Source organism: Stenella coeruleoalba, assembly GCF_951394435.1.
Source record: "Stenella coeruleoalba genome assembly, chromosome: 3".
NCBI lineage: Eukaryota > Metazoa > Chordata > Mammalia > Artiodactyla > Delphinidae > Stenella > Stenella coeruleoalba.
In genome coordinates, this window is record NC_137148.1 from 153,797,190 (window position 1) to 153,815,949 (window position 18,760).

The window sequence follows — 18,760 nt, forward strand, 5'->3', positions numbered from 1 at the left end:
AGCACGCCCAGTAGGAGCTTTACTGTCCAGTAGGTGGCGCCCGAGGCCGCCTTCCCGCCTCCCAGCCCACAGCGTGGCCCAACCTGGGGGGAACCCCTCCATCCAGGTCGTCCCCCGGGGGTGCGGGGCGGGTAGGAGCTGAGGCCAGATGTGGTCAGTCTTGTACCTGGGCTGAGTGTGCCGGGCCCCAAAGAGGGGCGTGGGGCAGGCTGGGACGTGGAAGCCTGTCGGTCGTCCCCATCCGGCGCCCAGCCCAGCCCAGCCCTGCCCGTGCGGCGCCTGCTACAGACAGATTGGCTTTATTCATGGACACCCGGGGGGCGGCCGGGCCCGCCCGCCCGGGACACGCTCACACGGGGGTGGGGGACTCTCCATGCCACAATCACGACACACGACGCCCGCGCTCGGACCGGGCCGGCTGGGGGAGGGGCATGGCACAGCCTGGCTCCTGGTTTTGGTTAAAAAAAAAAGGTTCTTGGGGTCGATGTGGGAATGCGGGTGTGGGGGGGTTCTGGGGCTGCCCGGGGCCCCTCAGAGAGCCTCTGTCGGGGGTGGCGGGGAGCCGCTGCTTTCCGACTCGTTTAAAAACACATCGAACATGCTACATCCGCGCAGACACTGGATGGGATGGGATGGGGTGGGGAGGGGGCAATATAGGTGGGGCGAGGCTACCAGCCGTGGCCGCAGCCCCGGCCCTGTCCACGCCCCAGGGTTGGTCGCGGGCAGGTGAGACAGACAGACTCTAACACAGGCTCCGAGGGGGCGCCTCGGAGCGAAGGAAGATCTCGTGTTTTAAGGGGAAGGGGTAGAAGGACAACCCTGGCTCTGGGAGGCGGGGCACAGGACAGGGAAGGGATTGTGCTGCTGATGGGGGGCCGTCCTGGGCCCTTACGCCTCTGGCTCATACTCCCGATACTCCTCCTGCATCAGAGGGATGGGGGTGGAGTGGAGAAGAGCAAAAGAGGAAGGGGTTGGAGACCAAGTGGCCAGGCCCGGCTCAGAGACCCCTACCCCTCAAGGAGGAATAGTGCATGTCCCTCTCCCTGGGCAGAAGAGAAACCTGGAAGTTGGGGACATCTGGGATGTTCTGGGCAGGGGTGCCTGGCGCCCAGTGCTAGGCCCCATCTGTCCTCCCTCCCTGTTGCCACCTCTGGTGTCTGGGTTCTAGAAAAGGGGGGCTTGAAGCTCCCAGGCCTAACCTTATCCTGCCAGGAACCTCCCACCCCAGCTGGGGATGCCCAAAGCCCCACCCAGCCTTGACACCCCTCACCTGGGGCGGTTCCTCATAACTCTCCCCTTCTGGCTCCATCAGGGGCTCAATCAGCGGCTCCTCTGCAGCTTCCTGGGCCACTTCCTCTGGCTGCAGGCAGAGAAGAGACAGTGCCCATGAGGCCAGCTGGTGATGCCCCTCAAATTCCTACCTTGGGAAGCTTTTGGTTGTTGGGGGAAGGCTAGGTTTTGTTGGCAATGCAACCAGAATTTTTAATTAAATTGTTTATTTGGAGTGCCTTGGAAGTGGGATGGAGGAGTGAAATTCCTCCAATTATGGCTTGAAGCTGGGGGTGGCGAGGGGGAGAGGGCTCTCCATACCCCTCTCCCCAGCACGTGGCAGCCTCCTGTGCTCCCATCATATGGACTGGGTGGGATGGGGAGATAGATGGCACACTCAGTCACCCATTTATCCCTACCCTCTTTGTGTCAGCTCTGTGAGGAGGTGCATATCAGGTCCCCAGAGATAACCCTGGAGGGAGATGGAGGCTCAGGGACAGGGCTGAGCAGGGGCTCTGAGCCATTCCCCTGCCACTTTCCACCCATCCCTCCCCCAGGGCCCTGTGTGGCCTGGTTTCTTCAGCTGTTGCTATTTTAAGATAAGCTGGAAGCGACAGCTCATGGTGTTGCTTGGATGTGTGAGCTAAGACTCTCCCCTCCCCACTGCATCTGCTGTCCAGACCGGTGCAGACCAGCAGGCACGCAAATAGGGGGCTGCCAGACACATGGCCAGTCCCCTGTGGGCGACTGCACAAACATGGGACTGAGCTGACTGCACACGTGGGCACTCACAGTAACCTGAGGTCCGGGCACGGCTGCACAAGGCCACGTGTGGGGGAACCTGTAGGCAAGGGGCACCCCACCTCCCCCACTTCCACATGTAACCACTGTCCCTCCCTACTGGACAGAGGTGAGAATCTTGGGACCCTGGAGGGCTGGCACCTCTACACTCCAGTTGCTCCGGCTCCATCCAGGCAGCTTCAGCTCCTTCACATTACCTGTCATGGGCCCTGTGGGCACATGAGTTTACACTCCTGGCCTGGCTCACTCCCCAGTTACAGGTGGGTCCATCAAGGCCCAGGAGGGGGGAAGTGTTAGTTTGCCCAAAGTCACCCAGCTATGACCAGAACCCAGGAAAGAAACAGACTATTAAGAATCCTAGCTCTGCACATTATTGGGAAACAAATGTCCAACAACGGTAGAATGGATGTGTGCTCTGTCATCCTATCACACAGTGGTTACTTCACCTCAAGGATGGGGAGCCACAGTGCACACCACAGCATGGTTGACTCTCACACTTACTGATGAATGAAAGAAGCCAGGTACAGAAGAGCATGTGCTCTAGGATAACATTTCTGTGAAGCTGAAAAACACCCAACTTATTTGTGGTGATAGAAGTCAGGAAGCAATTAGCTGTGTGGGGGGAGACAGGGCCAGGACAAAGGTGAGGAGAGTCAGGTGCCTGGGGTACAAAGGAGACCCTGGAATAAGCATCCTCCCTTAAATTTTGTGCCCCAGATACCTCACTTCTCTCACCCTACTCTTGGCCCCGGGAGTAGGGACTGGGAGGAGGTGTAAGGGAGGCTTCCAAGGGGCTGACGTTCTGTGTCTTGATCTGGGTGCTGGTTACTTGGGGAGAGTTGAATTTGTGAAAATTTCATGGAGCTGCGTGCTTTCTGCATGAATGCTGTACTTCAATAAAAAGTTCACTTAAAAACCATCCTAGCCTGGCCATTCACTACCTCTTTGGCATTAGGTAAGTCGTTTTACCTCTGATCTCAGCTGCCTCGGGTGGGAAATGGGATGGTGTCTCTGCTTTGTATGCATATGGGGAGGCTTCTATGATAACGTATGTGAGCAGACTGGGAGGTAGAGACAGAAACTTGCGCCCCCAGCTTGCATGGGCTCTCCATGGGCCAGTGGCCCCAAAGGCCTGGCTTTGGATTGTAAGTCTATGATCTTGAGCTCCCTTGAGAGAGGAGGCTTGAAGTGTCAACAAGTGCTGGTAAGAGGAAGGCAGCCTGAGAGAAATGGTTCTGTGCAAGGCCCCCACCAAGCCTTGAGCTGAGAGCTCAGGCCCAGACCTGCCTTCTCTGCATCCCAGCTCTCAGCGCTGGGCCTGGCCCCATGTTGGCACCAAGGGACTACAGTGACATGAACCTGAGCTTATCCTCCCAACCACCTTCTCAGGGGGGCAGTCAGGATTTGTGATCTTGGGCAAGTCATTTTACCTCTCTGAGCCTCAGTTCCTTCATCTGTAAAATGGGTTAATTGTGATGCCTTCTTTACAGGGATGTTGTGAAGATTCAATGAGTGACTCCACGTACAATATCTAGAACAGTGCCTACCCACACAAGAGATCAGTGAATGGGAGCAATCACTGGAAACATAAGGATAAGAAATGGGAAGTCACACAGCTGATAAAGTGCAGAGACAGGACTTGAACCAGAGCTTGAGTCAAGTCCCAGCTTTCAGACAGGGGAAGGAACCAACTGTGCAAAATGTCTGGAGTGGAGGGTGCCGTGGGATCTCCTCAGCATGGATACCCTCATGCTGAATGCACACTGATCTCCTGATCACGCTGAAGAAAGCCCCACCCCCACAGAGGTGGAGTCTGCACTTACACGTGGACAACACAGAGCACCCCATGGGAGGCGTGTCTCTACAGACATCATATAGACCCACAGAGTGCACTGTCCTAGCACACCTATGGCGACACAAGACCTTGGGGGTGCACACAGGCTGACCATGTGATCGTGGGGCCATCATCTCTTACTGAGCACTCACTATGCCATCCAGCGTTTTTACATCAGTAGTTCTCAAAGTGTGATCCCTGGACCTGCAGCATCAATATCACCCAGGTACTTGTTAAACATGCAAATTCTCGAGCCCCACAGACCTGCTGAATCAGAAATTCTAGGGATGGGACCAACAGTCTGTATTTTAACCTGGCCTCCTGGTGATCTAATACACACTTAAGTTTTTGAGAACCTCTGAGCTACATTATCTCTAATCTACCTAAAAGTCCTCTTGTGCTCATCTCCCGTCTTAGAGGCAAAGAATCAGGCTCAGAGACATGATGGGACCTGCTCAGGGTCACACAGGAAGTAGTGGAGTTAGGATTCAGATCCAGCTCTGTGGCGCTCCAGAGCTCACAGCTCTCACCCTACAGCGTGTCCTAATGAGGTATCTGACTTCCTGCACACGTGGGTAGCCGCCACCACTTGCCTGGGGTAACATGTCTGCACAAATGTGTGACACACAGTTCACCCCTCCCCATGGCCCACTTCTGCTCATGCCTGCCTCAGGGCCTTTGCACGTGTTCTTCCTACTGCCTGAAATATACTTTCCACATGGCTTGCCTCATCCCTTGGGTGTCAGCTCTAAGGTCACCTCCTCAGAGAAGCCTTCCCAACTTAAAGTAGCCCCCTCACCCCTTGACTGTCTATCTCCTCACCCTTGTCTTTTCTTCATAGCACATACCCCTGTCTGAAACCATCTTGCTTACTGGTTAGCTTTTTACTGTATCTTCTCCCACTAGAGTGTCAGCTCCATGAATGTAGGAACCTATTCTGTCGTAACCCCTAGAACAATCCCTCTCTAGCATGAATACTTGTTGACTGAAAAGACATGAGTGAACAATCAGTGACATATGTGGATGAGGCCAAAAGTAGTCCAGATGACTGTCACAATCAGGATACATGTATCCAGCCAGATCTGGGTCACAGTCACGGGGAGTGCCATGCCCGTACACAGCTTCATGCAGACTCATTCTGAGCTGCGTCTAGCAGGGCCCTGCAGAACGTGAGGCAAGGTGGCTTGTGCCCCAGGCTGGCTGGGGGAGCAGGGAGCCTGGTGGCAGGTTTATGGGTGTGCCTGGCACGTGTGTGTGTGTGTGTGTGTGTGTGTGTGTGTGTGTTGTGTGTGTGTTGGAAGGATAGCTCACCTTCAGATCGGTGGGAAATTCCTCCTTCTTCACCAGGCCTGTGGCTGCTGCGATATTCCCAGCCCCAGAGAACACAGCTCCTCCCAGATGAGATGCCTGCTCCTTGGTTTTCTCAGCCACTGCGTCAGGGAGGGGGTTGGGGGCCAGGGTGAAGCAGGCATAGATGCCACCCTCCTCCATAGTGTCCCAGGGCCTGCCTTCCCATGGAGCACACCCCCAGGAAACCTTAGGGGTGCCCTCTTCCACCACCCCTCCCCCGCAGTCTCTGGGGGCCAGCCAGATCCCAGGCCAGGGTGAGGACACAGGGCTGAGCAGGGCTGGGCCGGTACCTGAGGCCACTCCTTGTACAACCCCCTCTCGGGTCTTGCTTCCTATGGGGACAAAAATGAGCACACATAAGGGCTCTGAGCCAAGGGAACAGACTCCAGCAAGCACAGCGGTTACAGAGTGGGCAGAGGGACCCAGTCAGCAGTGGGCATCCTGGCCGTTCACTGCCTCCTTGGGCTCCCAAATCCCACAAGTGTCCCCCATGCCTATATCCTCAGGACTTCCAGTTCTCCCCACTCTCTGTCCCCTACCACCCCCACCTGATATGATACCCACACCTCTGGTGGATGTTGCCTGAGCGCCAGCACTGGGAAAGCACTCTACCTGCGCCGGTTCATTTAATCCTCTGCCCAGGATGGGAGCAGATGGGGGTGGAAGGGGGGTGGAACTGGGGGCGGGGAAAAAAGGCTCTGTATTTGGAAAGGTGCCCCTGGTGCCCCTGATGCATAACTGCCCACTTCCTACCCGAGGACACTCACATCCCAACATTCCTCGCTCCATTTCTTCTAAAGACCCTGTTCTAACTAGAGTGCAAATCCCTCCTTCTGGCCAAAGTTGGGAGAGTCTTAGATGCAGAATGGGTGTATAAGGGTGACGTGAAGATGGTGACTGACACCCATGGCATTGGCTGGGTCTTTCCAGGAGGGTAGCGACTGGGAAAGGCAAGACATCCTAACCTGAGGTGGTGGGGGGTGGATGCCCTCAGGGGAGTGGGCTGTCTCCCATCCTGAGGATTTGGCAACCCAGACAACAACTGATGGAGCCGGAAACGGGTGTCTGGGCCAGCTGAGGCTGGCAGGAGGAGGGTGCAAGAAGACAGGATTCTCAGGGCTAAGTCCAGTTAGACCCAGAGACGGGCAGGGGTCAGGGGTTGTGCATGCACATCCATTTATTCCTCCCACAAATGCTTGTTGGCACCTGCTCTGATTCAGGTTCCAGGCCAACGGCTCACTGTCAGATGGAGGAAAGAGAAGAGCAGAGTTGGTGCCCTGGACCTCAAGCAGTGGGGAGAGGACTTCCAGCCTCCAGGGGGTGCGTGATGGGGGAGGGGGCACTGCCTGGGTCTTGACAAATGGGGAGCAGGTGGATATGCAGAAAGGAGGCTGAGGAGGTGTTCCAGGCACAGGGAACCATGTGGGCAAGGCATAGAGAGGTGTGTTTTCAGGGCCTGAGCGGAGCACATCGACGGGGTCTGTGTGCTCGAAGCAATGGAAACTGAGGCAGGGCCACAAAGCACATTGAATGCTAGGCTACAGGGAGCTGAGGCTTTGATGAGTAAGAACTGGGGGTCATCAGGAGTTCCTGGTCAGGGGGAGGAGTAGGAGGTGCCCATCTAAGGGGAAAGGGAGGGGCCGAGTCTGTTAGCAAGGACACAGTGTCAGGGGTGCCAGGGGTCCACAGGAGTGAAAGGGCTGAGGGAGAAGGGAGGAGGGAAGAGGGAGGCCAGAGCTGGGGTCCAGCAGGTGTGGGCTCAAGCCTTCTCCCAGTCTCCATCACCTCTGCCCTAGCTCCAACCACCCTCATCTGGCAACTATGTTACCACCCAGCGGGCCTCCCTGCAATTTGTTCTGTCCCCAGAGGACTGAGGGACTTTCCATACTGAAGTCAGATCCTGTCGGTCCCTGGCTTACAGTCTATCATGGCAATTATAATAATGCTTTGCCCGGGCCTGCAGGGGCCACTCATGAACTGGCTCTTGCCCACCTTTCTGATCTCATTTCCTACCACTTCCTTCTGCCCTCTGCTCTCGAATCCAGTATCCTTCAGCCCATTCCAGGGCCTTTGCACCTGCTTTTCTGCACCCCCTTCCCAACCTCCTTATTCTTCGGGCTCAGCTCAGATGTTACCCTCTTTGTTTACCCTACCAAAGTGGCCCCCACCCCAGCCACTGGATGTCAAATCCCACTACTGGAATACTTGGCATCACTATCAGGAGAGCCGGCACCTACCAGCACATAGTAGGTGGTCAATAAGTATTTTTCGAATTATCACAACTCCAAGTCTGCCAAAACCCTGGGCAAGTTAACCAGCCCTCTACAGCCTGAATAGGAGATAATTCTACGGACCGCACAAGTTAAGCCCTGAATCAGCAGACAGAATTCAATCAGTTTCTTGCCTCCCTTTATGCAAATGATCCTGCAGTCTCCCTCTTTTTTCCCACTTAGGGTGAGACATTTTAACCACTTGGCCTTTCTCCTGATGACAGCTGTCAGCTGCAAGGAGGGTGCACCCAGAGGAGAGATGCCAGTGGTGGAACTGCTGGGAGGAGGGAGACCCAGAGAGCGATTCAGATGTGGAAGTAGCTGGAGAGGAGGGCTGGGAGGGAGCCCCAACAATACTGGGGGGAGCACAGCAAGGGGAGGGGGCATTTTGGAGCCCATAAAGCTTGGCTCAAACTCCAGCTTCGCGTTTTATCAGCTGTGACCTTGACCAAGATAGTTAAACCTCTGGGAAGCCCCAGTTTCCCCGGTCTGTGGATGGGCAGGGAGCATTAAATGAGGTAATAGATGTTATGGATGTATTTCACAGGGTACTTGGCAGAGAGTAAGGGCTCAGCACCAGGTAACTATTAATAATGGGAAGAATAAGGAAAAGAAGGCTGTCTCCTTTGATCCCCGCATTGGTCCCTGGACTTTCAGCTGAACCCCACCCTCACCAATCTTTCCCCCATTCCCCCTCCGGTCAGTCTCATCACTGGCCCAGGTTCCATCACTGGCTATGCCTTCAGTGACCCCTGCTGACCCGGCCCCATCTGCTGACTCATATTCTCCTGCCCAGACCCCCCACTCCCTTCTTCTAAGGACCTCGGCTCCACTCCCTGCACCAAAGGACACCAAACCCCTGCACCCCGGAAGCCCCGCCCCTCGCCCACCAACGTAGAGGACACCCTCCTTGGTCTTCTCCGCGGCCTCGGTGACCCCCTGCTTGGTTTTCTCCGCGGCGGCCACGACGCCCTCCTTGGCCATGGACAGGCCCTTCATGAACACGTCCATCCTGGCGGCCTGAGGAGGGCGAACACACGGGCACGGATGTGCTGGCCCCGCATTCTCATCCCAGCCCTTCCGGAGGGACGCTGGTGTCCCCTCCCCTCCCTCCTGAGACCGAAGGCGCCCTTCCGGGTCCGGAACCCCCTCCCGCCTTACCCCCTCCCCAGCGCTAGGCCACAGGGCCGCAGCGAGTCCTAGCGTCCTTGAAACCGGGGACGCAGGAGAGGCCACCGCCTCGGTTATCCGGGGCCCTGCAACCTGCAGCCCCGCGGAACCGGAGTGCTGGGCAAGGCGCGAAGCCCCGGGGTCTGTCTGTACACACACGACAGAGTCACACGGCCATGCACACAAACATACTGCATGGACACGCTCACGTGCACACACAGGACATGCAGGCGTTCAAAAGCGCACGGACACTCTGACACACAGGGGGCACACGGCCGCGGACGCACGTCCACACGGCCACCCAGGCAGTTGCAGACACCGAGCAACAGAGACACATATCCCGGGGCGCACACTGACACGCACCCACCGGCGTCCTCTTTCCATTCTCCAGCCCCTTCCCCATCCCATCCAGTTCCCTCTCCATTCCCAGCCCTTTCCTCAGCCCGGGTGCCCGGAGCGCGGCCGCCTCACCTGGATGCGGGTTCCGGTCTGGGGATGGAGCTGCGGTTGCGGCTGCGGCTGCAGCAGCGGCAGGCGGATGCAGGGGCTCGGCTAGGATGGGCTGGGGTGGGCTCGGGGCCGATGCGGGATCGGGCCGTGGCCAGGCGCTCAGTTTGGTCTGCAGCAGGCGGGGCGTGAGCCCTGAGCCGGGGCGCAGTAGTGCCCTGGCCTTGGGTGCGTCGCCAGCCACCGCTCGCTCCTAGCGCCCTGCTCGCTCGCGCGCTTCTGCTCTGGCTGGGGCGCTGCGGCAGCTCTGAGCAGCGCCCCCACTGGCGGCCGCGCCACCCCTCGGCCTGACTGACAGGGGGCGGGGAGGGTGACATCTCCGCGGAGCCCGCTAGCCTCACGGGGCGGGCCCGGGACACGCCGCTGGGGAACCCGGAGCGTCGTCAGACTCAAGTCCTGCTCCCAAGAGTCTAGTCTGGTGAGGGAGAAAATGCGGCGTGCTGAGTAGGGACGTGCAGTTGGTTTTAGAGTTCAGACCTGTTTGGATCTCAGCTGTGGTTTTATTAACTGTGGGACCTTGGGCTACTCAGCTGTCCTTTCTGAATGTCAATTTCCTCTTCTGTAAAATACGGATGGTTCATTCAATGAACGATCATTGAGCGCTTAGGTGCCAGGCAGGTTTGAGGCTGGAGACAGTGGAAAAGGAAAACAAGGTCCCTTGCTCTTCGAAGTTTACAGTGGTGAGTTTCTGCGTGTGCAGAGATGGGTCACAGGACAGAAAATAAACGTCAACACTTAAACCAAACAAGGTTATTTCAGCTTCTGAGAAGTGTCATGAAGATGATGAAATGGAGATGAACCAGAGTTACTAGAGGAGGGGCACTTGAGACCAACTGGTCAGGGGAGGCCTTTGTGAGAAGGTGAATGGGAGCAGAGACCCCAGAGAGGCGCCAAGGCCAGGATGCTTGAGAGCAAGATCCATAGAGAGGGAACTGCAAGTGCAAAGGCCCTGAGGCAGGACTGTGCTTGGGAACAGATAAAAGACTGAAGAACCAGGAGGGAGGGAGAAGGAGGTGGACATGATCCTTTTTAGTGTGGTTATGGTCTGGATTGTCAAAATGGCCATAGAGTGCCAGGCACACATAGGTCCTTAGTTGGTATATGACAGAATTATGCCCCAAAAGCTGTGGTATCCCAGAGGAAGGGGACTCTGACAGCTCAAGGGAGTCAGGGAAGGCTGTACAGAGGAGGTGACATCAGAGCTGGGCCTTGTTTGATTTCATCTGGCAGACAAGGGAGGAAGGGAATATTAGGCTGTGGACATAGCATGGGCAAAGGCACTGTGGTTGGAAATGCAGGGTGTGTGAGAGGGCAATCAGGAACCAGACTACGCAGGGCCTGGAAAAAAAAATGTTCCCAGATTGCCGGTAGAGCTGCAAATTGTCACATGCTTTTTGGAAGGTGATTTGGAAACATTTACCAAAGACATAAATGCATGCTCCTTTGGAGCCAACAGTTCCTCTTCCAGGAATTCATCCCTTGGATCTCTACTCATACAAGCACACAAAGACATTTGTGCAAGGATGTTCACTGCAGCCTGGTTTATTGTAGCAAAAAACTGAAAATAATCTAAATGTCCCTCTGTAGAGGACTGGCTAGTTAATTGTGATTCATCCACTCAGTGTGACTCTGTACTGCCATTAGAAAGGATGGGCTAGACCCATGTGTACTGATATAGGAGTGTGACAAGACATGGTGTGAGGTGAGAGAAGCAAGGTGCCAAACTGTAATGTGTGGAGCTAGGCAATTAAAAAAAATTATTTTATTGAAGTATAGTTGATTTACAATGTGTTAATTTCCATTGCACAGCAAAGTGATTCAGTTATACATATATATATATATATATATACACATTCTTCTTCATATTCTTTTTCATTATGGTTTATCACAGGATATTGAATATAGTTCCCTGTGCTATACAGTAGGACCTTGTTGTTTATCCATTCTATATATAATAGTTTGCATCTGCTAACCCCAAACTCCCAATCCATCCCTCCCTCACCCCTTGCCCCCTTGGCAACCACAAGTCTGTTCTCTATGTCTGTGAGTCTGTTTCTTTTTCATAGATAAGTTCATTTGTGTTATATTTTAGATTCTACACGTGAGTGATATCATATGGTATTTGTCTTTCTCTTTCTGACTTTACTTCGTATGATAATCTCCTGGTCCATCCATGTTGCTGCAAACAGCACTATTTCATTCTTTTTTATGGCTGAGTAATATTCCACTGTATACATGTACTACATTTTCTTTGTCCATTCATCTGTCAATGGACATTTAGGTTGTTTCCATGTCTTGGATATTGTAAATAGTGCTGCTATGAACATTGGGGTGCATGTATCTTTTCGAATTATAGTTTTCTCCCACTATATGCCTAGGAATGGAATTGCTGGATCATATGGCAACTCTATTTTTAGTTTTTTGAGGAAGATCCATACTGTTTTCCAGAGTGGCTGCACCAGTTTACATTCCCACTGACAGTGTAGGAGGGTTCCCTTTTCTTGTGGAGCTAGTCAATTTTGATACAAGGAAAATACATACATTCACACAGTTATATATAGACACCTTATATATAAATATAGACATCTGGATATACAAAGAACACACCTGCAAGGACTTCCAAAACACTGTTAACAGTAGTTGCCCCTGGCAAATGGAATTGAGAGAACTCAGGGAGAGAAGCTTGTACATTTCATTACCTTCCTTCTTGTGCTGTTTGATTACTTTTCCTTGAATAGTATTTTACTTGTGTAATTTTAAAAGCTGGCATGGGGAACAGCATGGCCTCTCATCACTGAAACTGTCTCCTTCTTATGTCTGGGGGATCCCGCACCTTATGAGGCAGAGCCCATCTCCCCACTCCAGGAGGTGACGATGCTTTCCCAGCTTTCCTTGCTGCCAGGACATGTGACCTCAGCCCCAGACTTGGAACCTGAACGTAGTGCCAGGAAGAAGCAGGGAAGGAGGAGAGTGCTCTGGTGAAGACAGGTGGTGGTGATGGTGGTGGCAGTTCCTGCCAGGGACCAGGGGCAGCACTGCTTTTGGAAGCATCAGTCACCAATAGGGCAAGCTGTACTGTCTGTACTCAGCTGTAGCATCTGCGGAGTCTTCCTGGGACTGCTTGACAATGTGATTTGGCCATCATTCCAGGCTGCATGGTCTCCAAGTGGACTCTGGCTTTCCAGGAGAGTTTCTGAGCTTCCCACTAATGGATAATAAACTCCTTATCTGTTTAAATAAACCAGAAGTGATGTTTATGACTCTTGACTAAGATCCCCTGAATGTCAGATGAGGAAGGACCAAACAGTAGGGAGGAGAGAGGAAGAAGAGAGAAAGAAGACCATACGAAGGGTGTCTGTACTCCCTATCTTAGGAATTGGGAAGTCACTGAAGGATTTTAAGTACAAAAGAGACCTAAATGAGACTTGCATTTTATGGGGCCCAAATGGAGGTGGGTTGGAGGGGGACACTGCTAGAATCAGCAAGAGCAGTGAGGAGGCTGGGTCAGAATCCACTGGAGGAATGATGAAGCCTGAACCAGGGAAGCCTCGGTGAGGCTGGAACAGGACTGGAGGGGAGACATGAGCATCACTGAGGACATAACTTATTAGATGTTGGGGAGGAGGGAGTGAGATGAGTTCAGGAAGATTGCCAGGTTTCTGGCTTGGACAATGGGGTGAGTGATGCTGCTGCAAAATGAAATAGACATTGAGGGGGTGGGGCAGCTTTGGGGGGTGATGGTGAGTTTGTCTGGGGCACACCGAATGTGCAGGACGAGGAGTCCAGCTGAGAGTTGGACATCTGAGCCCAGAGCTCAGGAAGTCACTCCAGCCTGGCTTCAGGTATCGATTTGGGCCATGGTATAGTGGGAAATCTTTAATACATGGCTTTCCAAGCAGGGAAGCCCCTTGATTTGTAGAGTTTGCCCATACCCGTGGTGTAAATTCTCCTGCTGTGGTTGATTTCAAGATGTCACTGTGATGTCTCTGAGCATTTCCACCATTCAGATAAAATAGATAAAAAATAATCTTAAAAGCATAGATAATAGTAAAATAACTAGGAAGTTATGTTTTGAGTGTTTATTATCTTTGTTTTGAACATATTTATATAATCATAAATTTATATAACTTAATTTTTAATAATGGCCTTAACACCTGGCTCACAAAATTCCTGAAACTTTGTTCTCAGGAGCTGGTCCAAGCCAGCCCAGTACACCATTGGATTTGTAGTCATCTGCATAGAGGTGGTGGCTGGAGGATGCAATTGCCCAGGAGAACAGGTAGAGTGAAAAGAATGGAGGGGCCAGAACGGAATCCTGATTTACTGCAAACTTCCTGAGTTCCAGAGCCCAGGGAAAGCCTGAGAAGGAGCAGCACAGAGAGGAGGAGAAACTGGAGAGAGCGGTGACAGGGAAGCCAAGGGATTAGAGGACAAAATGTTACAGGGAAGCCAAAGCAATGAGCAGTAAAGAATCCTCGAATGGTCAGCAAGCAGTCTGTGGGGGAGTTTAACAGAAGCAATAGGAGGTGCTGGGAGTCCACGAGGGAAGAGGTACCTAGGGAAAGCCTCCAGAAGAAAGTGACATTCAAGCTGGGTTTTGAAAGATGAGAAAGACCTTACAAGTGGTGGTGAGCTTTCCCAGCAGATGATCCAGCAGGTGGAAAAGTCCAGAGTGTAGAGGGAACAGAAAACAGGTTGAAATCTGAATCAGGTGGGAAGTTCATTTGGCTGCTAATCAGAAGCTTAGGCAAAGCAGGTGTTTATTCTTTCACTTAAAGAAGTCGTACTACTGCAGTAGGCAGTCCATAGTTGGTGTGATGACTTCACAGTCCTCAGGGACCCAGAATCCTACCTTCCTGTTCTACCATTCTTAGTACCTGGATTCCACCTTCAAGGCCCCTTCAACGCCCAGGGTGGCTGCTTCAGTTCCAGCCATCATGTCTATGTAGAAAGCAGGAGGAAGGGAAGTAGGCTAAAAAGAGTACCTGCCAGTTTTCTGTCTCTTTCTTGAGTTTTCCCAGAAGCCAACAATTTCTGTCTACTTCTCATTGGCTACACCTAGCTGCAGGGAGGCTGGAAAACTCTGGTCATCTTGCTGGGCTTATGACTTCCTAGAATCAAAGTATGAGAAGGGGAGAATGGTCACTGGTGAGCCACTAGCAGCTCTGTCCCCCCTCCCAAAGTTTTGCCCCCAACTTATTATTTTTAAAAACTTCAAACATAGAGAAAAGTTGCAAACATAATACAATGAGCAAAACCTTCAGAAAAGTTGCAATATTAGCACAATGAATACCCAAATATCCTCACCTACATTTGCCACATCTTTGTTTCTCTCTCTGCATATGTGCTGTCTCCAGAAGAAGGTGGCATGGTTACTGGGCCACTACTTTCTAGCACAATGGATTCTTTACCCCATGTCACATGGCCAGCCCCCCTTTAGGGCATAGGATGGCAGAGCACAGGCCCCTGCGTCTCCTTCTGGCCAGGCCCTAAACCTGTGAGTTCTCGGGGCCCTCTCTTTGTTTCTGTTCTCTCTCCCCACTGGAAAATGGGCCGCTCCACTCCTCTCTTTTCTCTCCCCTTCTTAAGAGTGTACCAAGGAGCACAGCTATTGAAGCTTCTGGAGAGGAAAGGCTGGGAGAATGTGAAGAAGGGTTTGGGAGAAAATCCCAGCTGGAGCAGCAGGTGCTCTCTTAAGAGAATCCTAGGGATCCTAGCTTTGCCTGGGTTCTGCAAAAATCCAGAAGTGTCTTTGTAACTCTGAGCGTGGTGCCTGACAGTGTGATTGAACATTTACCAACATTATTGCTGTCCGGGCCTCAGGATGGGGAGGAAGACAGGCAGGCGGGATTAGGGTGCTAAGAACAGAGCGGGGGTGGGTGGGTGATACTGAGTGAACACCTGTGTGCCAGGCACTACATCATTAAGCCCTAAAATCAATCCCTTAAAGCAGGCACTTTCATTCCCACTTTACTGATGAAAGAACTGACACCCAGAGAGGGAAAGTCATGTAACTGGTCATTGGCCTCTATTCTTTTCAGTCGGTTTTTCCTGAGTGCCTACTCTGTTCCAGGTACTGTTCTAGGTACTGGAGATTCAGCAGAAAACAAGATGCATGAAGTCCTTGCTCTTCTAGAACTTACTATTCTAGAAGGAGGCAGCAGACAATTAACAAATGAACTAGTGACCAAATAAAATGCCTTAGATTGTGTCCCTTTTGTCAAAATCAGTGACATTCACCTCGCTGAATCTAATGGTCAATTCTCCCACGTGACTCTGATTTCTGGGTACTTGCTCTGAGCCAGGCCCTGCTCCAGGAACTGGAGAACAGAGTCGTGAGTAAAAGAGGCCCTGGGGACCTTATATTCTAGTACCAGAAAGCAGATGATGAGTAAAATAAATAAGTAAAATATAGGGTGTGTCAGGAGGTGATAAGTGCTTGGAGGGAAAGCGAAGAAGAGAAAGAGCATGGGGGTGCTGGGGTGAGGCTGAGGGTTTGACCAGTTAAATGCAGTGGGCAGGGAAGGCCTGGCTTGAGGTAGGAATTGAGGGAGTGGCCAGAGTAAAGTCCTAAGGCAGGCGTGGGCCTGGCACGTTTGAAGACCTGCAAGGTGGCCAGTGTGGTGGAGTGAGTGAGGGGTGGAGAGTAGCGGGGAGGGAAGGTTGAGAGCTGGTGGGACCTTACAGACCCTTGTAGTGTGAGCTCAGGAGTGATGTGATCTAACTTTCCTTTTTAAAGATTGCTGTGTAGGGAGTAGATTGTTCTTGGGCCAGGGTGGAAGCTGGGACCGGTTTGGATGCCATCACCATGGTACAGGGAAGGTGACAGTCCACTTGGGCTAGGGTGGTGGCAATGGAGATGGAGAGAAGCAGCTGGATCCTGGATGTTTTGAAGGTAGAGCTGAAAATGGGTTACAAGAGAGGAGTCAGGACCAGTCCAGAATTTTTGTCTGAGCAGGTGGAAGGATGGAGAAGATTGTGGGAGGAGCAGGTCTGGGGACAGGGGAAAGTCAGGAATTCAGCTTTGGATGCAATAAGCCTGAGCCAGATGCACATTAGATGCCCAGGTGGAGCTGTGAGCAGGCAGCTGGATGTGCTCTTTGGGATTTCAGATTGGGGCCACAGGTGTACCATACTCGTCACATTCAATGCCCGAGACTGGGTGAGACTGTGAAACAGCAAGTGTTGACAGATCAACACTCTGTCAACACTTAGTCCTGGGGCCTTCCAAAGCAAAGAGGAGGAACCATCAGCTTTGTTCACATCTTTAGCCCCCATCGCCTAAAACAGTGCCTGGCACAAAGTAACTGCTAGGTCAGTATTTTTTGAATGAATGAATGAATGAGTGGTGCTAAGTGCTAAGAAGGAAATAAAATGGATGCTGAGTTAAAGAGTATATGGGGGACTTCCCTGGTGGCGCAGTGGTTAAGAATCCACCTGCCAGTGCAGCAGACATGGGTTCGATCCCTGGTCCAGAAGATCCCACATGCCATGGAGCAACTAAGCCCATGCGCCACAACTACTAAGCCTGCGCTCTACAGCCTGTGAGTCACAACTACTGAAGCCCGCGTGCCCTAAAGCCCGTGCGCAACTACTGAGCCCATGTGCCGCAACTACTGAAGCTCGCGCGCCTAGAACCCACGCTCCGCAACAAGAGAAGCCACCACAATGAGAAGCCTGTGCGCCACAACAAAGAGTAGTCCCCGCTCGCCACAACTAGAGAAAGCCTGCACACAGCAATGAAGACTCAATGCAGCCAAAAAAATAAAATAAAATAAAGTACATGGGAGAGAGTGGTCTACTTTAGATAGAGTGGTCAGGGAAGATTTCTTTGAGAAGGTGGAATGAGTCAAGCCCTGAAGGACAGGGAGAAGTCAGTCATATAAAGAGTTGGGGAGAGATGTCAAGGGCAACGTCCCTGAGGCAGGAGCTAGACTGGCCTCTTGGAGGATCAGCCCTGTAAGCCTGGATCGTGCAGGAACTTGCAGTCCCAGAACCTAGACTTTGGATCACATCCTGGGTATCCTGGAGAGGTTTAAAGAGAGGAGTTAAGTGATCAGACTGATTGTTTAAATAATCCCTCTGAGCCACGTGGAGGATGTTTTGTAGGGAGGCAGGAGTGGAAACAAGGAGAGTGTTAGGAGAGAAAAGGCAGTGGCCCAGGCCAGAGATGGCGATGCTTGCTGAGGTGAGGGAGGGAGAGTAATGGGCAGATTCGAGATATTTTAGGAACAGAATGGCAGGATTGGGATTCAAGAGCCTCTACTTGTTCAACCCCACTGTGAAAATGTCCTCCACAGACAGACTTGGGAGGGCCTGGGGTAGGGACCAGAACCCCATAGGGCTGGGGGGGTTTCCTCCTGGGGTCTCTTCATAGTCACCCAACCCCAGACTCCAGGGGCTGCCCCACGCTGGAAGACATGGAGGATGGTGGGAAGGGCTGCTGTGGCTGCTAGGATCATCCCATGCCAGGCTCTGGGCCAGGACTCTAAGGCAGCTAAAACCATGTCTGGCACTTGGAGAGGGTCCTTTCCCCCTTTTTCTCCATCAGATCTGGATTCGTGATCTCTCCCCAAGCCTGGCCCTCCTCCAATGCTTCTCCTGTCCAAAATTCTTCAACATTCCTCCCATTGAGAGGTGGGATTATGTCCCTGTTGTTGAATGTGGGCCCTGGGACTCAAAAAGAGTACACTGGACATAAAGCTGTGCCAGGTTTCAGGCTGAGGCCTTAAGAAACTGGCAGCTTCTGCCTCTCATCTCTTGGGACATTGGTTATGAGAACCCAGCCACAATGCTGTGAGGAAGCCAAGTGGTCACATGGAGAGGCTGCATAGAACTGTCCCAGCTGACACCCCAGTTGAGGTTCCATCTGTCAGCCAGCAAAGACCGCCCCACTGTGAGTGAGAAGATAGCCCCAGCCCCAGCCTGTAAGCCACTCCAATCGATAGGGCTTTGGAGTAGAGATGGGCCATCCCTATCGAGTGCTACCCAAATTGCAGTTCTGTGAGCAAAATAAATGATTATTGTAGTTTTAGGCCACTCTGTTTGGGGTGGTTTGTTATGCAGCAACAGGGAGCTGGGACTTCATGCCCACCTCTCCAGAGCCTATCCACAACCAAGCACTACTGAGTCTTCCTTCTAAATACATGTTCTCTTCATCTTCCCTGCCACCCCATTTGTGACCTGGACAGCTACGTCAGCATCCAAGTAGATCTCCTCCCACTCGCTCTTAATTGCACAGGGCCTGTTTCCTGCACAGCAGCCAGAGAACTTGCTAGAAAGCCCATCTGATTACCTCCACAGCCCCTCTGTACCCACTTGAAGCACCCAATGGCTCTCCACTCTCCTAAGATCAAGACTCACCCCCCTTGCCCCCTTTAGGCCTCAGCGACAGTGGTGGTCTTTCTTCTCTTCCTCCAGTACCTCACGGGCCCTTTGCCCCAGAGCCTCTGCTCGTGCTGCTTCCACTCCCCGAGATGCCCTCCTCCACCTACCTAGTTAATGCTTGCTCAAATGTCACCTCTTCTGTGAACTGCCTCTGAGTCGGTGGTTCTTGAAA

General features: G+C 52.6%; 1 protein-coding gene across 1 annotated transcript; it reads right to left on the reverse strand.

The window, feature by feature from the left end:
• Positions 1-2: 2 nt before the first annotated feature.
• Positions 3-9,418, reverse strand: SNCB (synuclein beta). The gene is made up of 6 exons (XM_079918233.1): positions 9,166-9,418; positions 8,415-8,544; positions 5,545-5,586; positions 5,216-5,334; positions 1,271-1,360; positions 3-921 (listed from the first exon to the last, which is right to left on the reverse strand). Exons 2-6 carry the CDS (start codon positions 8,533-8,535, stop codon positions 889-891), a joined length of 405 nt encoding a protein of 134 aa, XP_079774359.1. The 5' UTR covers positions 8,536-8,544; positions 9,166-9,418; the 3' UTR covers positions 3-888.
• Positions 9,419-18,760: the final 9,342 nt, after the last annotated feature.